Consider the following 19,033-nt stretch of genomic DNA (forward strand, 5'->3'; position numbering starts at 1 on the left):
CCAGGAAGGAAGCTGGGTGTGTGCGCAAGTGTGAGGTAAGCTGGCCAGGGAGGAGGAAGGGACAGAGGAAGGCCACGTGGGTCCAGCCTGCCCCAGGGTGTCCCGCTTGCCCAGGCTGTGGGTCTGCCAGCCACTTGCCTGCTTTCAGTTTCTAGGTCATGCTGAGCTTGTTCCCAACTTGGGGCTCCGGGCATTTGCTCTTCCTTCTGTGTGGGTGCTCTCCAGGCCCTCCTCGTGGGATCTATGTGCTCTGGGGGGCTGGGGACACACGGCCCACGTGTATCTTCTGAAACACACGCCAGCCTGTGCTCTTGCTCGTCTGCTTACTTGCCATGGTTTCCTGGCCACAATAACACATAGGTCCCATGAGGAGGGCAGGGACTGGCTGTTGTGGCCCAGAAGTACGCAATCGCTGTCTGCTGAATGAATGGAGAATGGGCTGCTTTCCTGGAGCAGCACATTCTAGGATCGTGTGCCCTCAAGTGCCACCCTGCCTACCTCCCACATTGAGTGAGGCATCAAGAGCAGAAGGAGCCTGGGAGCGGGAGCTGTTCCAGGTGCTGCCTGAGCACACCACCTCCCACCTCCCCCTCCAGCAGGAAGAGGAAGAAACAAACCACGAGGCTCTTCAGAGACAGGACCCCTTGTCCCCTACCCACAGTGCTGGAGCTGGCACTTCCTATTTCTGCTTTGAAAGCCTCAGGTTGTCACTCTCAGAGCAGAAGAGAGCAAAGGGGAACCCTACTGATTTCAACAAAACAAAGTTGCCCAACCCCAAGCTGGCCACAGGCGAAGGCAGTGAAATGACACAATCAGCTTGGAAAAGCCTAAGGACCCTGGGCACTCTTTTCAAAAGCTGTCATTTGCTATACGAAATGCTGAGGTTCAGGGAAAGGAAAACACTTGCTCCAAGTCACACAGCAAGCTTGCATGCTCTCAATGAGGTGTCTAATAAGAGCTGAAGGCCTGGAGTCACAAGCCATCATTATGGTCTGAGTTGCTCTGTTGCAGTGTCCCTGTGGCAGCATGGGGTGGGGACGGGGAAAGGAGGAGAAAGCAACCTCAGTTACCTTCTCCTCCAGTCTGCTTCTTGGACTAAGGGCTTAACAGTCAGAGTCCTAGCTGTTAAGGTTTGTGGCCGATGAAGGTATGGCTCTTTTTATTTATTTATTTTTTTGAGATGGAGTCTCACTCACTCGGTCGCCCAGGATGGAGTGCAGTGGCGCCATCTCGGCTCACTGTAAACTCCACCTCCCGGGTTCAAGCGATTTTCCTGCCTCAGCCTCCCAAGTAGTTGGGATTACAGATGGGTGCCACCACACCTAGCTAATTTTTGTTATTTTTCTTTTTTTTTTTTTTTTGAGACGGAGTCACACTCTGTTACCCAGGCTGGAGCGCAGTGGTGCGATCTCTGCTCACTGCAAGCTCTGCCCCCTGGGTTCACGCCATTCTCCTGCCTCAGCCTCCCGAATAGTTGGGACTACAGGCGCCCGCCACCACGCCCGGCTAATTTTTTGTATATTTAGTAGAGACGGGATTTCACCGTGTTAGCCAGGATGGTCTCCATCTCCTGACCTCGTGATCCACCTGCCTTGGCCTCCCAAAGTGCTGGGGTTACAGGCGTGAGCCACTGCGCCCAGCCTTTTTCTTTTTGTTTTGAGATAGAGTCTCGCCCTGTAGCCAGGCTGGAGTGCAGTGGCACGATCTCAGCTCACTGCAACCTCTGACTCCCTGATTCAAGCGATTCTACTGCCTCAGCCTACTGAGTAGCTGGGACTACAGGCACGTACCACCACGCCCAGCTAATTTTTGTATTTTTAGTAGAGATGGGGTTTCACCATCTTGACCAGGATGGTCTCGATCTCTTGACCTTGTGATCCGCCTGCCTCGCCCTCCCAAAATGCTGGGATTACAGACGTGAGCCACCGCACCTGGCCAATTTTTGTATTTTTAGTAGAGACTGGGTTTTGCCATGTTGGCCAGGCTGGTCTCAAACTCCTGACCTCAGGTGATCCACCTGCCTCGGCCTCCCAAAGTGCTGGGATTGCAGGCGTGAGCCACCACGCCCGGCCAGGTATGGCTCTTCTGAGGGGACCAGGCTGAGGCTGGGGATAAGGCCAAGTCCAATCTACTGTGGGCTCCACCTGGGTACCTCTCCCGGGTCTCAGGCTTACGGGGAGTCAAAAGACAACGGCCCCTCCTTACTCTCCCACTGGCAGAGCCCTTCTCCCTCGGCTGCCTCATTCCTTTTTGGCTCTCCTTTTCTAAGTTCTGATCAGAAGTACAAAGGTGTCAAGGAGTAGGTTTGGCAAAGTGTGACAACGCGTTGTCTATGTGAACAAAGAACCACTGAGCTCATCCAGCACTGAGGGGCGCACAATGTGGCAGAGCTAACTAGTTTTGACAGAGCTCCTTCTCAAGTTACAAGGTAAGTTAATGGCAAAGGTGGTCATACAGTAGTGAGCAGACAGATTCTTGAGTGCATCCAGGGTTAAAAGTGAAAACTGAGACCACGTGTAATTTGAGATGAAGCCCTTGTTCCACCAGCCCCTGCACAGTCTCACTGCCCCATGGGACACAGGGGAGGGTGCTCTAGTCTGGGGTGATGGTTGTCCTAGGACCACCCCTCCTTCCCCTCCCACGGAAATCCTCATGCTATACTATTCTTTGGTCTTTCCTATGAGTGCAAAATGGCGGTTCCACAAGCTGGACAATTGGGGCCAGGTGGGGTGAGGCAGAGCTTCTTGGTAGGCTTTCGAAACTGAGGCAAAGAGATAGTGTTTAAAGAAAGGTTGAGTGTTTGTATTGACAGAACTTGAAGTGTTAGTGAAGAGGCAGAGATCAGGCCTCAGATCCTGCCTTTGGAACTCACTTGTTAAGGCATGAAGAGGTTTGAAATAAACCACAGAATGAATAGCATTCCCTGTTTTCCCCAAGAAGTCCATCTAGACAGTCCCTAAAGAGCCTGCAACTCCAGGACTAAGGGCTACATTCAGAGGCTAGGCACAGGGTTCGGAAATGTCCTGTGGCCAGGTGCAGCGGCTCACACCTGTAATCCCAGCACTTTTGGAGGCCGAGGCGGGCGGATCACTTAAGGTCAGGAGTTTGAGACCAGCCTGACCAACATGGTGACACCCTGTCTCTACTAACAATACAAAAATTAGCCGGGTGTGGTGGTGCATGCTTGTAATCTCAGCTGTTCGGGGGGCTGAGGCAGGAGAATCGCTTGAATACAGGAGGCCGAGGTTGCAGTGAGCCAGTATTGGGCTACTGCACTCCATCCTGAGCGACCAGAGCGAATCTCCGTCTCCAAAAAAAAAAAAGAAATGTCTTGCAAGTGCACATGCACATCAGGTAGAGCTGGGATGATCCTGGCACACTAGCAGGAGCGGGAGGAGGAGCTCAACTTAGCAGAGCCTGTGTGGTCCTGCAACAATTAGTTGGAAAAGCTGAGGCATGGAGCAGGCACTTCCTGGCTTTTAAGACTGGGGCCTGGGAGAGACTCACCGATGCACCCATGATGATGAATATGTGTGTATCCGACTGATGGAAGGCATCGCCCTGGAACAGCTCTTCCCGCAGGATCCCGCACACCTGGGTCCGGCTCAGGGCCACCTGCTCTGCCATGACGCTGTCTGGTAGAAGAGAGACTCGTTAACAAGGCAGAAGAACAGGAGAGCATTGAGAAGTTAGCCCTTTTCTTGAGAGTTCCTCTGGGGTCTCACCGGGATGACACCTGATCACCCAAGCCACTCCTTGTGAACGGCTGGGCATTGGGGAGTGCTTGATGGGTTAGAAACTGCTGGCTCTGGGCTCCAGCCACACTCTCCCAGGCAACCTTCATTCAGGGTGTACATTACAAAATTACCCAAAGCATTGGTGGATTCCGGCTAGAGCATAAATTCTGGACAACCAAGTAAAATCCTTGTGGGGCACGGAATTATGCGCCCAGGACCATTCATTCCCGACTGTAGCGGGAACTCCACAATGACCTGGACCAAGGGACATGATGCAGATGCCGGAGTTCAGCTCCAGCCCTCCCCTTGCCAAGCTGGGAGACCCCGGCCGGCAAGTCCCCTTCGCTCTCGGGGTCTCAGGGGCTCGAGAGAGGAGGTGCGGGGTATAAACGGATTGATTAAGACCCTCTCGAACAAACAGCGTGTGTTTTACCGCCGCGCGGCGCAGCGCCGGGCAGTACGCTCCTCCGGCTGCGCGGCGCCCGCCCGCCCGGTTACCTGCGCTTCGTCGCCGCCGCCCTCCGCGCTCGCAGCCCCGAAGTGTACGGCCGTTTCCGGGGGCTGAGCCCCGCCGGCCCATTTAATCTGCGGGGGCGGGGGCGGGCGCCTGGGCTGAGCTGACCCGCCTCAGGCGAGGCGTGCGGGGCGGGGCCTCGACCGCCATCCCTCGTGCGGGCGGGGCGGCGACAGGGCAGGTGCGCGCGCATCCCAGGCCAGCCCCGCCCCTCGGGCACCTGCGCTGGAGGCCGGCCCGCCGGCTGCTTGCCGTACCCGCTGCCGCTGCTCCGCATCCCCAATGTCCGGCGGGCACGGGTGCAGCTCCGCGTAGTGCTCCCGCATCCCCATCGCCGCCCAGGCCAGGCCCCGCCCCTACTGTCCGGTTTTCCCGCCTGCCTCGGCGGCCTCCCGCACTCGCGGAGGGCTCCGCTTCCGCCGGCAGCGTGGCCACGCCTCCTCTGGGCTGTCCCTCGGCTCCTGGGCGGGGCCTTCTGGCGCGCCGCTCCCCCGGGAACCCTCGCCTGTTGGCGGGTCAAGCCGGCCCTATTGGGCAGTCTCTTCTTGACTCCTCCCCCGGAGAGGGCGGGGCGGCCGAGCGCCCCGAGGCTAGACGCCGCCGTCCGAGAGACGAGGGGGCGTGTAGGCCGTGACGCCCTGCAAAGTGGCCGGTGTGCTTATCATTACCGAGCTTCCGCGGGCCTGCAGAGCCTGGCTGACTCAGACTTCTCTCCGGAGCGGGATGCGGCCTTACCGCGACCTCGCACTTCTCGCCGGCTTCCCGTGTTCCCGGGGCGGGGCTTGTATGTTTTTACTTCCGGATCCCACAGCTATGACACCGGAAGCCGGAAGCGGGGATTTCGACAGCGGAGAAGGAAAGGGCGACCGCGCAACTGGAACTTTCTCGGAGCGCCGGGGCCCTACCTGCGTTCACAGTCCGCCGCTCCCACCCTTCTCACGTCTGACGGACTCTGCTGACAGGTGTGGTCCTTTTCCCTAAAGACAGGGCTCCATCGGTGGGTGTTCCGCCGCTTCCGAGACTCCCCCGGACGTTCAGGCTCCCCCATCTGTCTTGGGCCCCAGCCCGTTCCTGCCGCGCGCTTCTGGAGCACTGGCCAAGGCGGGCCGATTCAGGACCCAGGTTACTTGGGCGGCGAGCTGGACTGTTTCTGCTCCTCCCTTCTCTTCCACTGCGGGGTCTGACCCTACTCCTTGTGCGAGGACTTCTCTAGTTCAGAGACATTTTCTGTTCTCCAAAGTTGACTGCGCTCGATCAGGGTCGTTAAATTCTTCGAAAATGCCTCAAATATAGTTTGGCAGCTAGGTATCTGATCTCATGTGCCTGTTTTCTCGTTTTGCAAGGCAACATCTGCCTGTTCTCATACTGTTTCTGTGATCTGAGAATGAATGGGCTGTCCTGGCACATTAGAGGAATAGCACGGAGGTCACTATAGCTGGAGCAGAGTGAGGGAGGGGAGCATAGTTGGAGAGGAAGGGATGGGGTACCCGATGGTACAGGGCCTTGTAGGCCGTTGTAGGGAGGTTGACTTTTACGCAGAAGGCAACGGGGAGCCATGGTAGGGTTCTCAGTAGAGAAAGAATGTGATCGGAATTACGTCTTACACTGATCGTTCTAGCAGTGGTGGGGAGAACAGACCATAGTGGGCAAGGGTAAAAGAAGGGCGACCTATTAAGAGGTAATTGCAATAATCCAGCTCAGAGACAGTGCTTTGAGCATTTTATTATTGAAAATTTCAAAAATGTACACAAGTAGAAAAATCAGTATAGTAAATCTTTTTAGTTTGTTTGTTTTTGAGAGATGGAGTCTCGCTGTGTCGCCCAGGCTTGAGTGCAGTGGCACGATCTCAGCTCACTGTAACCTCCTCCTCCTGGGTTCAAGCGATTCTTCTGCCTCAGCTTCCCAAGTAGCTGGGACTGCAGGCATGCGCCACTACGCCCAGCTATTTTTTGTATTTTTGGTAGAGACGGGGTTTCACTGTATGTTGGCCAGTGTGGTCTTGAACTCCTGACCTCAGGTGATCTGCCTGCCTCAGCCTCCCAAAGTGCTGGGATTACAGGTGTGAGCCACTGTGCTCGGCCAGTATAGTAAATCTTACATTCACAGCTCCCAACTTCAACAATTGAAGTTATCAACTTGTGACTAATTTTGTTTATACCCCTCGCAATTCTCTCCCATTATTATTTTTTTCTTTTTCTTTTCTTTCTTTCTTTTTTTTTTTTTTTGAGACAGATTCTCCCTCCGTAGCCAGGCTGGAGTGCAGTGGTGTGATCTCCACCCACTGCAACCTCCGTCTCCTGGGTTCAAGCGATTCTCCTGCCTCAGCCTCCCACATAGCTGGGACTACAGGCGTGCACCGCCACGCCCAGCTAATTTTTGTAGTTTTAGTAGAGATGGGGTTTCATCATGTTGGCCAGGATGGTCTTGATCTCTTGACCTTGTCATCTGCCTGCCTCGGCCTCCCAAAGTGTTGGGATTACAGGCATGAGCCACCGTGCCCGGCCTCTTTTTTTTTTTTTTTTTTTTTTTGAGACCCAGTCTCACTCTGTCACCCAGGCTGGAGTGCAGTGGCATAATCTTGGCTCACTGCAACCTCCATGTCCCAGGTTCAAGCGATTCTCCTGCCTCAGACTCCCAAGTAGCTGGGATTACAGGCATGCACCATCACTCCCACCTATTTTTTTTTTTCTTTTTCTTTTTGTATTTTTAGTAAATACAGGGTTTCGCCATGTTGGCCAGGCTGGTCTCGAACTCCTGACCTCAAGTGATCCACCCGCCATGACCTCCCAAAGTGCTGGGATTACAGGTGTGAACCACCATGCCTGGCCACCATTATTATTTTCAGTAACAGCTTGAGATATCATTAGCATGTCACACAGTTCATCAATTTAAAGTGTACAATTCAATGGTTTGTGGTATGTGTATTCACAGAACATTTTCATCACCCCCCCCAAAGAGACCCCATACCCTTTAGCTCAGCTTATCTTCCCCCCAGCCCTAAATGGCTCTCCCCAGTAACCATTAATCCACTTTATGTCTCTATGGATTTGCTTGTTATAAACATCTCATATAAATAGAATCATACAGTGTTTAGTTTTTTGTGACTTGTTTATTTCTCTTAGCATATTTGCAAGATTTGTTCATGTTATAGCATGTGGATGTACTAGATTTTGTTTATTCATAGTTGGTGGACATTTGGGTTGTTTCTACTCTCTGGCTGCTATGAGTAATGCTGCTACAAGCATTCATGTGGAGACATGTGTTTTCATTTCTCTCGGGTGTATACCTAGGAGTTTTCCCATTATTTGGAGGTGAATTCAGACATCATCTTTAAATATTTAAGTGTGCCTCTCTCTAAGACAGGACTCTGAAAAACAACCACAATATCATTATGACACTTAAAATAGTTAATGTTAATTGCTTAGTGTGATCAGATGGGTCGGGGGATACATTTTGACAGGATTTCCTGATGGATTAGATGTGCTCTTTGTGTGTGTGTGTGTGTGTGTGTGTGTGTGTGTGTGTGTGTGTGTGTGACAGAGAGAGAGAGAGAGGAGAGAGAGAGAGAGAGAGAGAGAGAATCAAAAAAGACTTGACAGCTGGAGGATGGATTTGCCATCAGCTGATAACAGAGGCGGCCTTGGGTAGATCTGAGTTTTGGGGACTGTCGGGGGTCTTAGAGAGGTTCGTTTTGAGAGGACTACTAGATAACCAAGGAGAAATGTTGAGATTGATAAATGAATGTGGAGTTTAGAAAAGAGGTCTAATTAAGCATCAAGATTGGAGTTCAAGGCATGAGACTGGATAGAATTCCTGCGGGAGCGAATGTAGTTACAGAGGAGAAGACGTCCTAGGACAGAGCCCTGGGGCACCCCAACATGAAGGGTGGGAACCCAGTGAGAGTGCCTGGGCAGGAGTAGCCAGCAAGATAGGGAGGAAACCAGGAGAAGGGGCTGTTCTGGAAGCCAAGGGTGGAGTGCAGTGGCGCAATCTCAGCTCACTGCAACCTCCACCTCCTGGGTTCAAGCAATTCTCCTGCTTTGGCCTCCCGAGTAGCTGGGACTACAGGCGCGTGTCATGTCACCACACCCTGCTAATTTTTTTTTTTTTTTTTTTTTTTTGAGACGGAGTCTTGCTTTGTCGCCTAGGCTGGAGTGCAGTGGCACAATCTCGGCTCACTGCCAGCTCCGCCTCCCGGGTTCACGCCATTCTCCTGCCTTAGCCTCCCGAGTAGCTGGGGCTACAGGCGCCCGCCTCCACGCCTGGCTAATTTTTTATATTTTTAGTAGAGACAGGGTTTCACCGTGTTAGCCAGGATGATCTCGATCTCCTGACCTCATGATCTGCCTGCCTCGGCCTCCCAAAGTGCTAGGATTACAGGCGTGAGCCACCGTGCCCGGCAATTTTTTTTTTTTTTTTTTTTTTTTAGTAGAGGCAGGGTTTCACCATGTTAGCCAGGATGGTGTCTATCTCCTGACCTTGCGATCGGCCTGCCTCGGCCTCCCAAAGTGCTGGGATTACAGGCATGAGCCACCGCGCCCTGCCAGACATTTTAATCTCACAGTTCTGGAGACTAGAAGTCCAAAACCAAAGGGTTAGCAAGCCCACACCCTCAAAGGCTCTAAGAGGGCGATCCTCCCTTGACTCTCCCAAGCTTCTGATGGCCCCATTTATTCCTGGGCTTGTGGCTGCTTCACTCCAGTCTCCGAGGCAGTCCCGACATGGCCTCCTCCCCTTGCATCTCCCCCTGGCTTCTCTCTTCTGTCTCTCATAAAGACACTGGTTGTTGGATTTAGGGCCCAACCACGTCACCCAGAATGATCTCATCATGAGATCCTACATCTTCAAAGACCCTTTTCCTAAATCACATTTATATGTTCCAGGGGTTGGAACATGGGCATGTCTTTTCGCGGGGCTGCCATTCAGCCTACTACACTGGATGAGGGGCCGATACCCTCCACTTCTGCTTGGAGGTGTGTAGGGAGTCAGGATTCCCAGCATACTGACATCTCCCTCCACAAACAGTCCTCTTGTGACTCTCCCACCTCTGGTGAAATTCATCTGTTTCCAGCCTGGAGATAGGCCTTTCCAAGTCCCACATGGGTGGTACAGCACCTCCCTTTGGAATGGGAGTATCTGCTGCCCCTTAGACTGAAAACCCACTTTAGCATCCTGATACACTAGGCGAATTATCAGCATTCTGTTTAAAATGTAGCCCCAGAACTCATAGGCTCGTTCTGGTGGGTAAGGATGTGGGTCTCCTGTGACTCCCCTGCTGCCTTTCTCTTTCAGCCCCTGCCCTGTTGGATGAGCAGGCACCTCTGGAAGAGCCAACTGTGTGAGATGGTGCAGCCCAGTGGTGGCCCGGCAGCAGATCAGGACGTGCTGGGTGAAGAGTCTCCTCTGGGGAAGCCAGCCATGCTGCACCTGCCTTCAGAGCAGGGCGCTCCTGAGACTCTCCAGCGCTGCCTGGAGGAGAATCAAGAGCTCCGAGGTGAGGAAAGAGTCAGGGGATCCGACCCTGCTGAGGGGAAGGCATCTTCTCCCCACCTGCACCTCTGTGTTTCCTGGGCCTGGGGTGGGGATGTGCTGCCTTCCCTCTTGGTTTCAGGAAGTAGACTCTGAGATGCAGATTAGCAGGGAGGAAGTTTAGAGTGCTTTCAGGACCAGTACTGGGAAGGGAAAGGAGGGACAGTGGAAGAAGCCGGGGTGGGCAGAGGGAGAAGCACGCTGCCGGGTAGGCTCCAGGACAGCCTTGTTGGACCTTACAGGGAGCTCTGGAGCTGGAATGAACCTTCCAGGTTGGACCAACATGTCCAGGCCTCTGTGTCCCTGCACTGAGCACTCGTGAAGTACTGTCCATCCTGGGACACGGCAGAGTCGGCCCTGGGAAGAGGCGTGGTCTGCCCAGAGAGGGGGTGGGGCCTGTCCTGGAAATGGGCGGGGCATGCCCTGGTAGAGGGGCGTGGTCTGTCTTGGGAAGGAAGGTGTGCGGCCCCCACAGGCAACATTCCTCTGGGGCAGTCCCTGCGCACACCTCAGCGGAGGTGAAGGCTGACTTCCCACATTCAGCGGCTGGGACTGGGGAGTTCTCTCCTAGGCTGCCATCTGGGCGCCCCTCACCCTCGGTGCTGCTCAGCTCCAGGTCGTCGTGGGTTCAGGGCTCAGCTGCACGCTCCTGCCCGCGCCCGGGCGTGATGGCACCCCCAGCCCCTGCCATTCTTCCCCCTCGCCTCCTCTCCCCACCATTGCTCTGCATTGCCCTGGGTTAGCCCAGGGGTGCCAGGTGGCTCCCCACCATACACTCTTGCCTTTCTGCTGCGGCGGCCTTCTAAACCGCCGGTCCCAGAGCTGCAGGGAGGGGCGGCACAGACTCCCCACGTGGCTCATTGTGTGTGGTGCGGCCTGTAGCCCCTTTTGCTTCACCCTTTGGTTCCTGCTGGGGACTCAGGCCAAAGTGTCCACCCCATCGTGGAGGACAACACCCCTTCCTTGCGGGAGTCATCCCTGAGCTGGCACCTCAGTTGTGTCTTCAGTTGGCTCTCCGTGTCCTGGCTGGCTGGCAGCTCCTGGGCGAGGTGGCATGTGCTGTGACTAGTAGAGGCCGCTATCATGGGCCCACTCCCCTGCCTTGTTTGCTGGACTGTGGTCCAAGATGTTATGTGGGGCTCTGTGCTGACAAGTCACATACTCTGTAGGCTTCAGAGAGTGGCTCTGGCTAACACCCTGTGGGAAGGGACAAGACCCATGCCTGGATGTGTCTCCTCTTCCTGTCACGGCAAATCACCTTTCCTTCCATGGAGGAAGGGGTCAGTGCAGTCAGCTTGCTGTCAAGGGGCTGCTTGGTCTGCTCGACAGCGAAGCTGAATTGAAGAGGCCCTGCTGGAGCACGGAGACCCAACACAACCTGCCTGCCCCAGGACAGGGTCCCCCACCTCAGTGCTATCGGCACCTGGAGCTGGAGAATTCTCTTGTGCATTGTGGGTTGTGGAGCAGAGTCCCTGGCCTGTACCTGCTAGATGCCAGTAGCACCTGTCCTGTTGTGTCAGCTAACAATATCCCCAGATATTTATTGCAGAATGACCCCTGGGCGGATACAGTTGTCCCTGGTGAGACCCACTGTATTGAGATCTTCAGAGCACTGGTGCACAGAGAGGTGACAGCTAGACTGAGGGCCTCTGCTCATCCCCAGGAGAGTGCTCTGTTGAGGGGGACTTGAGGGTGAGTGTTGCAGGCCAGCCGTGCTTCCCTTCCAGGCTGTGTGTTCAGCGCAGCAGCTTCCCCCGGGCTTCAGGGGCACAGGGAGGCCTCAAGGCTGTATTGACTCCCCTTGCTCTGCCTGACCTGAGCTTTGTGGGTGGCAAGTGAAACTTGTGTCAGGCCCTGGGCCAAGCCCCCAAGGGCCCAAAAGATGTCTGTCCCGCAAGATGTACATGCTTATGTTTATGGAGGAAGCTGTATTTAGAATGTTTAGGGGGAGATTCACAGAAGAAATTGCATGTCTCTAGTGTGTGACTCCACTTATGAGACATGTCCAGAAGAGGCCAATCTGCAGAGGCAGATGCAGATGAGGAGGGGCCTGGGGAGTGACTGCTAATGGGGTCCCGGAACTGTTCTGGAATTAGATAGTGCGGATGGTTGCGCAACCTGATGGACATGCTGAAAACTGCTGAATTAGTTAAAAAGGTGAATTTGATGTCATGTGAATTTTACCTCAGTTCAAAACATTTTTTAAAAGACAAGTTGCCAGCCAGGTGCAGTGGCTCATGCCTGTAATCCCAGCACTTTGGGAGGCCGAGGCGGGGGTATCACCTGAGCTCAGGAGTTTGAGACCAGTTTGGCCAACATGGTGAAACCCCATCTCTACTACAAAAATTAGCCGGATGTGGTGGCAGACACCTGTAATCCCAGCTACTTGGGAGGCTGAGGCAGGGAGAATTGCTTGAATCTGGGAGGTGGAGGTCGCAGTCAGCCGAGATCGCACCACTGCACTCCAGCCTGGGCGACAGAGTGAGACTCTGTCTCAAAAAAAAAGACAAGTTGCAGATGAGCTGAGCTTTGGGCAGAGCCAGTGGGATTCTAATGGGGGTTGGATGTTGTGCTCATCAGCAAGCAACAGTTAGTTGGTTGAGGGTTTTGATCACGGGGTAGCTACTGCCTTCCCCATTTTATCCAGCTCTGTAGTTGCTATAAAGTTGCTAGAACCTTGGCATATCACTTATCAGTTTTGTCACCTCAGATGGCTCCTTCACTGCTTGGGGTGTCTCCTGGGTGTGGGGCTCTCCTTCCTGTGGCCTCTGCTGACTGCCTGGCAATGGCATATGCTCTGGTGAGGGGAGGACCAGCGGTTTTTCCTGTTTGTTTTCTGCTTTCTCGTTTAACCCTCCTTGTCTTGTACGATGAATGTTGTTGTCTCTGTTCACTATGCAGATGAGGACTTTGAGTCTCAGAGACACCACTAACTTGCCTGGTGCAAGACTTCTGGGCCTCTCAGGCTGCAGCCATCAATGCTGCAGTGACGTTTGCCTGGGAGGCTGACCCTGGGAGTCTGCAGGCGTATTAGGACCCCCTGATCCAGAAGACAGCAGAGATGTAGGCCAGGAAGGACCACTACCGAGCATCTGAGGGCAGGCACACCTCAGACTGACCAGAATACAAATGAATTCGAGTCACTTACAAAGAAAGTGGCATAAGGCCAGGCACAGTGGCTCATGCCTATAATCCCAGCACGTTGGGAGGCCGAGGTGGGAGGATCACTTGAGACCAAGAATGTGAGACCAGCCTGGACAACATAGCAAGATCTTGCCTCTACAAAAGTAAAAATTCAAAAAAGTGGCATTTGACACTTTTTTTTTTTTTTAATTGAGATAGTTTCACTCTGTTCCCCAGGCTGGAGTGCAATGGTGTGATCTCGGCTCACTGCAACCTCCACCTCCCAGGTTCAAGTGATTCTCCTGCCTTAGCCTCCCAAGTAGCTGGGATTACAGGTGTGCGCCACCACGCCCAGCTAAATTTTGTATTTTTATTACAGACGAGGTTTCACCATGTTGGTCAAGCTGGTCTCAGGTAGCTCCTGACCTCAGGTGATCCACCCACCTCAGCCTCCCAAAGTGCTGGGATTACAGGCATGAACCACTGTGCCTGGCCGACACATGCTATTAAGTGAAGCTGATGTGTTTGGTATTGTTTTCTTGTAGAAAGTGAGGGGCATTTGTGTAATGGATTTTGGAAGTGTTTAAAGAAACAAAAGGGAGTGTTGAGACGCCATCCACCCCTGAGAGAAGCTGCATTGGTATTATGGGGGGGAGGGGCACCAGGATGGGTGGCCCCACTTCTGGCCTCTGACTTCCTGAGCCTCAGGCCCATGTGGGCCCAGGCAGGGCCCAGCAGGCCGGGCTGCCCAGCTCCCCTCCACTATCCCCTCTGCCACCAGATGCCATCCGGCAGAGCAACCAGATGCTGCGAGAGCGCTGCGAGGAGCTTCTGCATTTCCAAGCCAGCCAGAGGGAGGAGAAGGAGTTCCTCATGTGCAAATTCCAAGAGGCCAGGAAACTGGTGGAGAGACTCAGCCTGGAGAAGCTCGACCTGAAGAGGCAGAAAGAGCAGGCTCTGCGGGAGGTAGAGCACCTGAAGAGATGCCAGCAGGTAGCCGGGGCAGGGCCAGGTTCTGAAAACCCATGGTGACGCCAGTGTTCCACGAGGGAACTCTTGGTCGGGGTCTCCCAAAGCACCCTGGGGCTCAGTGCTGTGCTGGGAGGGCTCAGAACTCAGAAAAGCCGTCACACTCTGAGTTCCGGTTTATTACAAGGAAAGGACACAGGTCACGGTGAGCGAAGGCTCAGGGTGCACAGGACAGGCTCCAGGACAGACCAGGCGTGAGCTTCAGTGGCTCCTCGCCCAGGGCACAACAGGTGTTGTGCCGACAGCACCTGTTTCTCTCAGCAACAGTGTGGGACAGCATGCACGGAGTCATAACTAGGGAAGCTCACCCCAGCCGTGGCGGCCAGGGTTTCCATGGGGGGTGGGCTGTGTAGGCGTGGAGCGCCTGTGTGGCCAACCCTGGTCACTCGGGCTACAGCCACCAGAGGTCCAGCTGTGTGGCCCAGGGCTCCCCCATAAATCGTGTGGTTAGCACAGACCCCCTGGTTTCAGGGCCTTTGTGTGTGGGCTTGGCTGATTGCAGGATCCTGGCGATGTTAGTCAGGAAGGGGCTGTGCTGCCTTTGAGGGGCAAGGTGGGGAGAAGTGGTGGAGAGGAAACTTGCTGGCGGGTACCTGGCACTTGCCACAGCCAGGTTCCGCTCCCCTGGGAAAAGGCGTGGATGGTGGGCTGTGCACGCCACTCCACTCAGGGCTTGGAGCGCCTGGCTTAAGGTGTTGATTTCCTGTGTGGGAAGTGGATGAGTTTTCTACAGCTGCCGTGACCAAGCACCACAGACTTCGGCGAGGCCGAAGCCCCAGAAACATATGGCCTCCCGGTTCCGGAGGCCTGGAGGCTGAGCTAGCGGTGGTGTCCCCAGGGTGGGCTCCCGGCCAGGGACATGAGGGAGCGGCCTTCCAGGCCTCTCCCCGGCGCTGGGGGCCCCCGGCGGCGCCTCTCCAGCCTCCGCCTCCGTCATCCCGTGGCCTTGTCCCCGCGGGCCTCTGTGCCTGTCCTCCTCTTTTGACAAGAACACCGGAGATACACAAAGATACACAAAAGCGGGCCTTTGTTGAAGCTGGGAAAAGAGATTTTCTTCAGAAATCTCCCCCGCTCACGGGGGAGAGAGCTGAGCTCCGTTCCCGCCCCAGCAGAGGCGGCATGGCCTTGCGAAGGGAGGATGAGGGAGTCGGGAGGGGGCGAGTGGAGGCTCAGGTGAAAGATGACGGGGCAGCCAGCGTCCGTGCCACGAGGCCAGCCGTGTGTGGGAGCTGCCGGTGCTTACCAAGGTTGGGATTCTTCCCTCCCGTGGAGACTGGGAGACCGGGCCCCGTGCCTCCTGAGGTTTCCATTTCCAAGGAGTGGCTGCCTCGGGAAAGACCCTGGGTTGTGGGTGCTACACAGATGTCTCAAAGGGACAGGCTAAGCCCTTGCTAGTAAATGCTGTAAGAAGGGGAGGTCAGGTGTTGGCCGGAACAGACAGTAAATGCTTTGGACAGCCCTGAGCGTTTCCAGACGGGAACTCACTCAAAAGGGGGCCGGGGCGTCCCAGGGGCGCGGCCTTAGGCTCCCAGAGGCCCCGTGAGGTGGTGGCCGGGTGTCTTCGTGCAGGGGTTTGAGTGGAGCGTGCCTGCCGAGACGTTCTGCAGTTCCCAGTGTTTAACAAAATTCAGTGTCCACTCTTTGATTTGCAAAAACTCTCCCATCCTAGCGGCCCCGGGTGTGGACTGGGGCCTGTGTTTACTTTGCCCTGTTCGTGCCTGACCTCCTTTTGCCCCAAGTCTCAGAGAGGCTGAGAGAGATCCCCTGCTGGGGCTGCAGCCGCAAGGCCACCGGGTTCAGCCCTCAAGGCCTGCTTGCCGGGGCAGTGACTAAGCCGTTGACAACCTCAAGGCAGCTTTGTGCTCCTTCGTCTCTTTGGGGATCTCTTTTGGCCCCATCTGTGTGTCTCACCCTGTGGCGGAGGGTTAAGGTGGGCAGCTGGGGAGGGTTGGGTGGCCCTTGGGCTCATGAGGCCCCAGGGCACCCAGGTTTGGGGGTGCCGAGGGCAGGAAAAAAGGCCTCATGGTGCGCAGGCCTCAGCCTCTTGCGGGTTGCCCCGGGGCTTGTGGATGGCAGGAGTGGGCCGCTGGGGAGAAGGCAGTGCTGACAGGAAGTGGCTTTTTCTCCTGCAGCAGATGGCTGAGGACAAGGCCTCTGTGAAAGCCCAGGTGACATCCTTGCTCGGGGAGCTGCAGGAGAGCCAGAGTCGCCTGGAGGCTGCCACTAAGGAATGCCAGACTCTGGAGGGTCGGTGAGTCGTGGGAGCCAGCTCCGGAGACCCCTTCCAGGGTTTCCAAAAGCATGAGGTGGGTTTAGGGGCTTCCAGGCTGCTCCTTGATGAGGCTAGACCGGGGCAGGCTGCGTAAACACGTTGGGGCAGGTGTCAGGAGAGGTCTGGGCCAGGCATCCGGGACCTGGGTCCCAGCCAGCTCTCCGCACTCTGTGACCCTTTGATGGAGTTTGGATTATTTCCTTAGGAGGCATTTTGGGGGCCCTGAGCCCACACCCACGGTGTCTAGTTCTCTGGAAGGACTTCTGGGACCGGTGCACGGTTGCCCGCGTGGCTGAGGTAGATGACAGTTTTGGAAAAGGGCACAGGGCAGGAGCCGCCAGGGCAGGAGCCGCGGGGGGAGTTGGAAAAGCCCTGTCCCAGCCTCCCACCGCCCTGCGAGCGGCACAGTGAGACGCGCCTCCCACACGGGCCATGTTCCTGCCCAGAGATGCCCACTAGACACTTGGCGCCCTGGGTGTTTACCGGGGACAGGTCCTGTGAGCGCCCTCTGCCAGGCAGGTACCTAAATCTCCGACTCCCAGCAACAGAGTGGGTGCTCATGGCAACCACGTTGTTCCTACAAATGGCGCAGGTGCAGGGACCGCCCTGACCACTAGGGAAAGTGTCACTGTGTCAAGGGAACTTTACCAGCCAAGGGCCAACCTTGCCAACCAGTGGCCTCAGGCCTGCTGGTTACTCTCTTTTGCAAAGGGGTCTTGGTTCTTGTGAGTGGGACCATTGGGTCAAAGGGCAGGGAGGTTTCTGTGGTTCTCATTCGGCCCTGCTTCTGCCCTCCAGACAGATGGATCAGCTGCCAGGGGGGCCCCGGCCACCCCAGCACAGTAGGCGGTCAGGGTGTACTTGGGGCAGCCGGCAGGGCAGAGGGGAGGGGAGCTCGACCCAGGCTCTGATGGGCAGAGGGAGCCCGTGCAGGGTGTGGGGGCAGCATGCGGGCAGGCGTGGAGGGGAGAGCCAAGAAGCAGAGTTGGGGTGACTAGAGAAGGGCCGTGTCTGCCTGTGGCCAGAGGGCACCCAGGACCTGCACAGAAGCACCCACCATCATCCCTGCAGTGAGGCTGTGTGGTGGGCTGAGGCCAGACCCTGGAAACTGGAGGTTAAGGGAGCTGTAGGGGGGCAGGTGTGGGAACTGAGCATCCGAGCAGGTGGTCTGGGACTCCAGCAGAGCTCTGGGCAGCACCAGGGATGGGGCCGAGTCCTAGTCGGCGTTGAGCTCAGTGCTTGCACGCCCAGGTGGGCAGTCTCTCACTTTTGGAACAACAGTCTCTCCTGACCCCTCCACTGAGACTTCTTTTGCTGGAGCCCCCAGCAACCCCCCATTGGAACTCCACAGGCAGTTCCAAGGGCTCCTCTCATCTGGCCCCAGCACTGCGGGATGCAGGTGACCCCATCCTTTTCTCGGACCACCCCCTTCCCCTGGCTTCCAGGTCTCCTTGGCATCTTGACCCTGTACTTGGTCACCTGCTGGGCCCCTACATTGAAGCAAACACGTCTCAAGCAAAGCTCCTCACCTGCTGCTCCCACCTGGCCCCCTGCAGTTGTCCTTGTGTCTGGTGACGGTGCCTCCACCCTGCTGCCTGGCTTCAGCTCACGGTCACAGAGTGTTCAGAGCCGACCCCCACCCCCCCGCCCATGCCCTGCGCATAGCCCCTCCTCTCCCCGTTTGTCCTCCCTGAGTCTGCTCTTTCCCTGTGCCAGGGCCCGGGCGGCCAGCGAGCAGGCGCGGCAGCTGGAGAGTGAGCGTGAGGCACTGCAGCAGCAGCACAGCGTGCAGGTGGACCAGCTGCGCATGCAGGGCCAGAGCGTGGAGGCCGCACTCCGCATGGAGCGCCAGGCTGCCTCGGAGGAGAAGTGAGTCAGCCGGGGCGGGGCCGCACCACGGGGTCTGTGGTTCTACACTTGATCTTAGCCAAAAGGCCGAGAAGTGTTGGGTCCATGGTTCTTTCTGCCTTCTGAGGAGTCCTTCAGATTCTGTCTGTGGCTGCGGGCCCATTCTGTCCCTTAGCCTTGCTAACAGTAGAGGCGACTATGATGACACCCGGTTTGTCTTTGACACAATCATGCCCTCTGCTATCCAGACCACGTCTCACTGCCTGTCCACACGTGGCCTTTTTTGTAGTTTTTTTTCCTAGCCACTAGGTCATCAGGGGACTTGTCCTTTAAAACCCCATCTAGGCTGGGTGCCGTGGCTCACGCCTGTAATCCCAAACACTTTGGGAGGCCAAGGTGGGTGGATGGCTTAAGCCCAGGAGTTCAAGACCAGCCTGGGCAACAGAAAGACAACAAAAATACCTCAAGCCTCCCTTCTACCGGCATCCAATCTGGGACCTCAGGTTCCTGTCCTTGGCGTGCCTTTTGAGTCTCCTTTAGAACAGTTCCCCTGCCTTTCTGAGCTGTTTGTGAAGTTCACAGTTTTGAAGAGTGCAGGGTAGTTCCATTGTATTATTACTATTAATTATTATTATTACTATTACTATTGTTATTTTCAAGACAGGGTCTTGCTCTATCGTTCAGGCTGGAGTGCAGTCACATTATCTCAGCTTACTGTACCTTCTGCCTCTTGGGCTCAAGCGATCCTCCCAACTAGCCGGGACTATAGGCACAGGCCAGCACACCTGGCTAATTTTTGTATTTTTGGTAGAGGTAATGTTTTCCCATGTTGCCCAGGCTGGTCTTGAACTCCTGAGCTCAAGCGATCCTCCCGCCTTGGCTTCTCAAAACGTTGGGATTACGGGTGTGAGCCACCGCATCTGGCCGCGATTTTATTATAAACATTTTAAAATACTAGCTTTTAGGAAAACGACATTAACT

At 55.5% G+C, this 19,033-nt stretch overlaps 2 protein-coding genes across 5 annotated transcripts in view; one reads left to right on the forward strand and one right to left on the reverse strand.

Annotated features, from left to right (window-relative positions):
- The window catches only part of LOC105471002 (glucose-6-phosphate 1-dehydrogenase-like), a 23,517-nt gene extending 18,608 nt beyond the window's left edge, over positions 1-4,909 (reverse strand). Inside the window, exons 1-2 of one of the 4 annotated variants that reach the window (XR_011618243.1) lie at positions 4,472-4,734; positions 3,508-3,635 (exon numbers count right to left, since the gene is read on the reverse strand). Coding sequence is in view for 2 of the 4 variants with exons in the window: in XM_071088700.1 (XP_070944801.1) it covers positions 3,508-3,635; positions 4,472-4,583 (240 nt within the window). In the remaining 2 variants the exon portion in view is untranslated. Of the gene's footprint in view, positions 1-3,507; positions 3,636-4,235; positions 4,420-4,471 lie in introns of those variants that run through there. The other 3 variants (XR_011618244.1, XM_071088700.1, XM_071088701.1) reach the window with 3 other exon arrangements.
- The window catches only part of LOC105471007 (NF-kappa-B essential modulator-like), a 27,152-nt gene that overhangs the window by 296 nt on the left and 7,823 nt on the right, over positions 1-19,033 (forward strand). Inside the window, exons 2-5 of the mRNA XM_071088703.1 lie at positions 9,544-9,745; positions 13,685-13,896; positions 16,065-16,183; positions 17,921-18,073. Of these exons, the coding sequence (XP_070944804.1) occupies positions 9,544-9,745; positions 13,685-13,896; positions 16,065-16,183; positions 17,921-18,073 (686 nt within the window). The remainder of the gene's footprint in view (positions 1-9,543; positions 9,746-13,684; positions 13,897-16,064; positions 16,184-17,920; positions 18,074-19,033) is intronic.

The sequence above is a fragment of the Macaca nemestrina genome, chromosome X (genome assembly GCF_043159975.1).
Source record: "Macaca nemestrina isolate mMacNem1 chromosome X, mMacNem.hap1, whole genome shotgun sequence".
In the NCBI taxonomy this organism is placed as follows: Eukaryota; Metazoa; Chordata; class Mammalia; order Primates; family Cercopithecidae; genus Macaca; species Macaca nemestrina.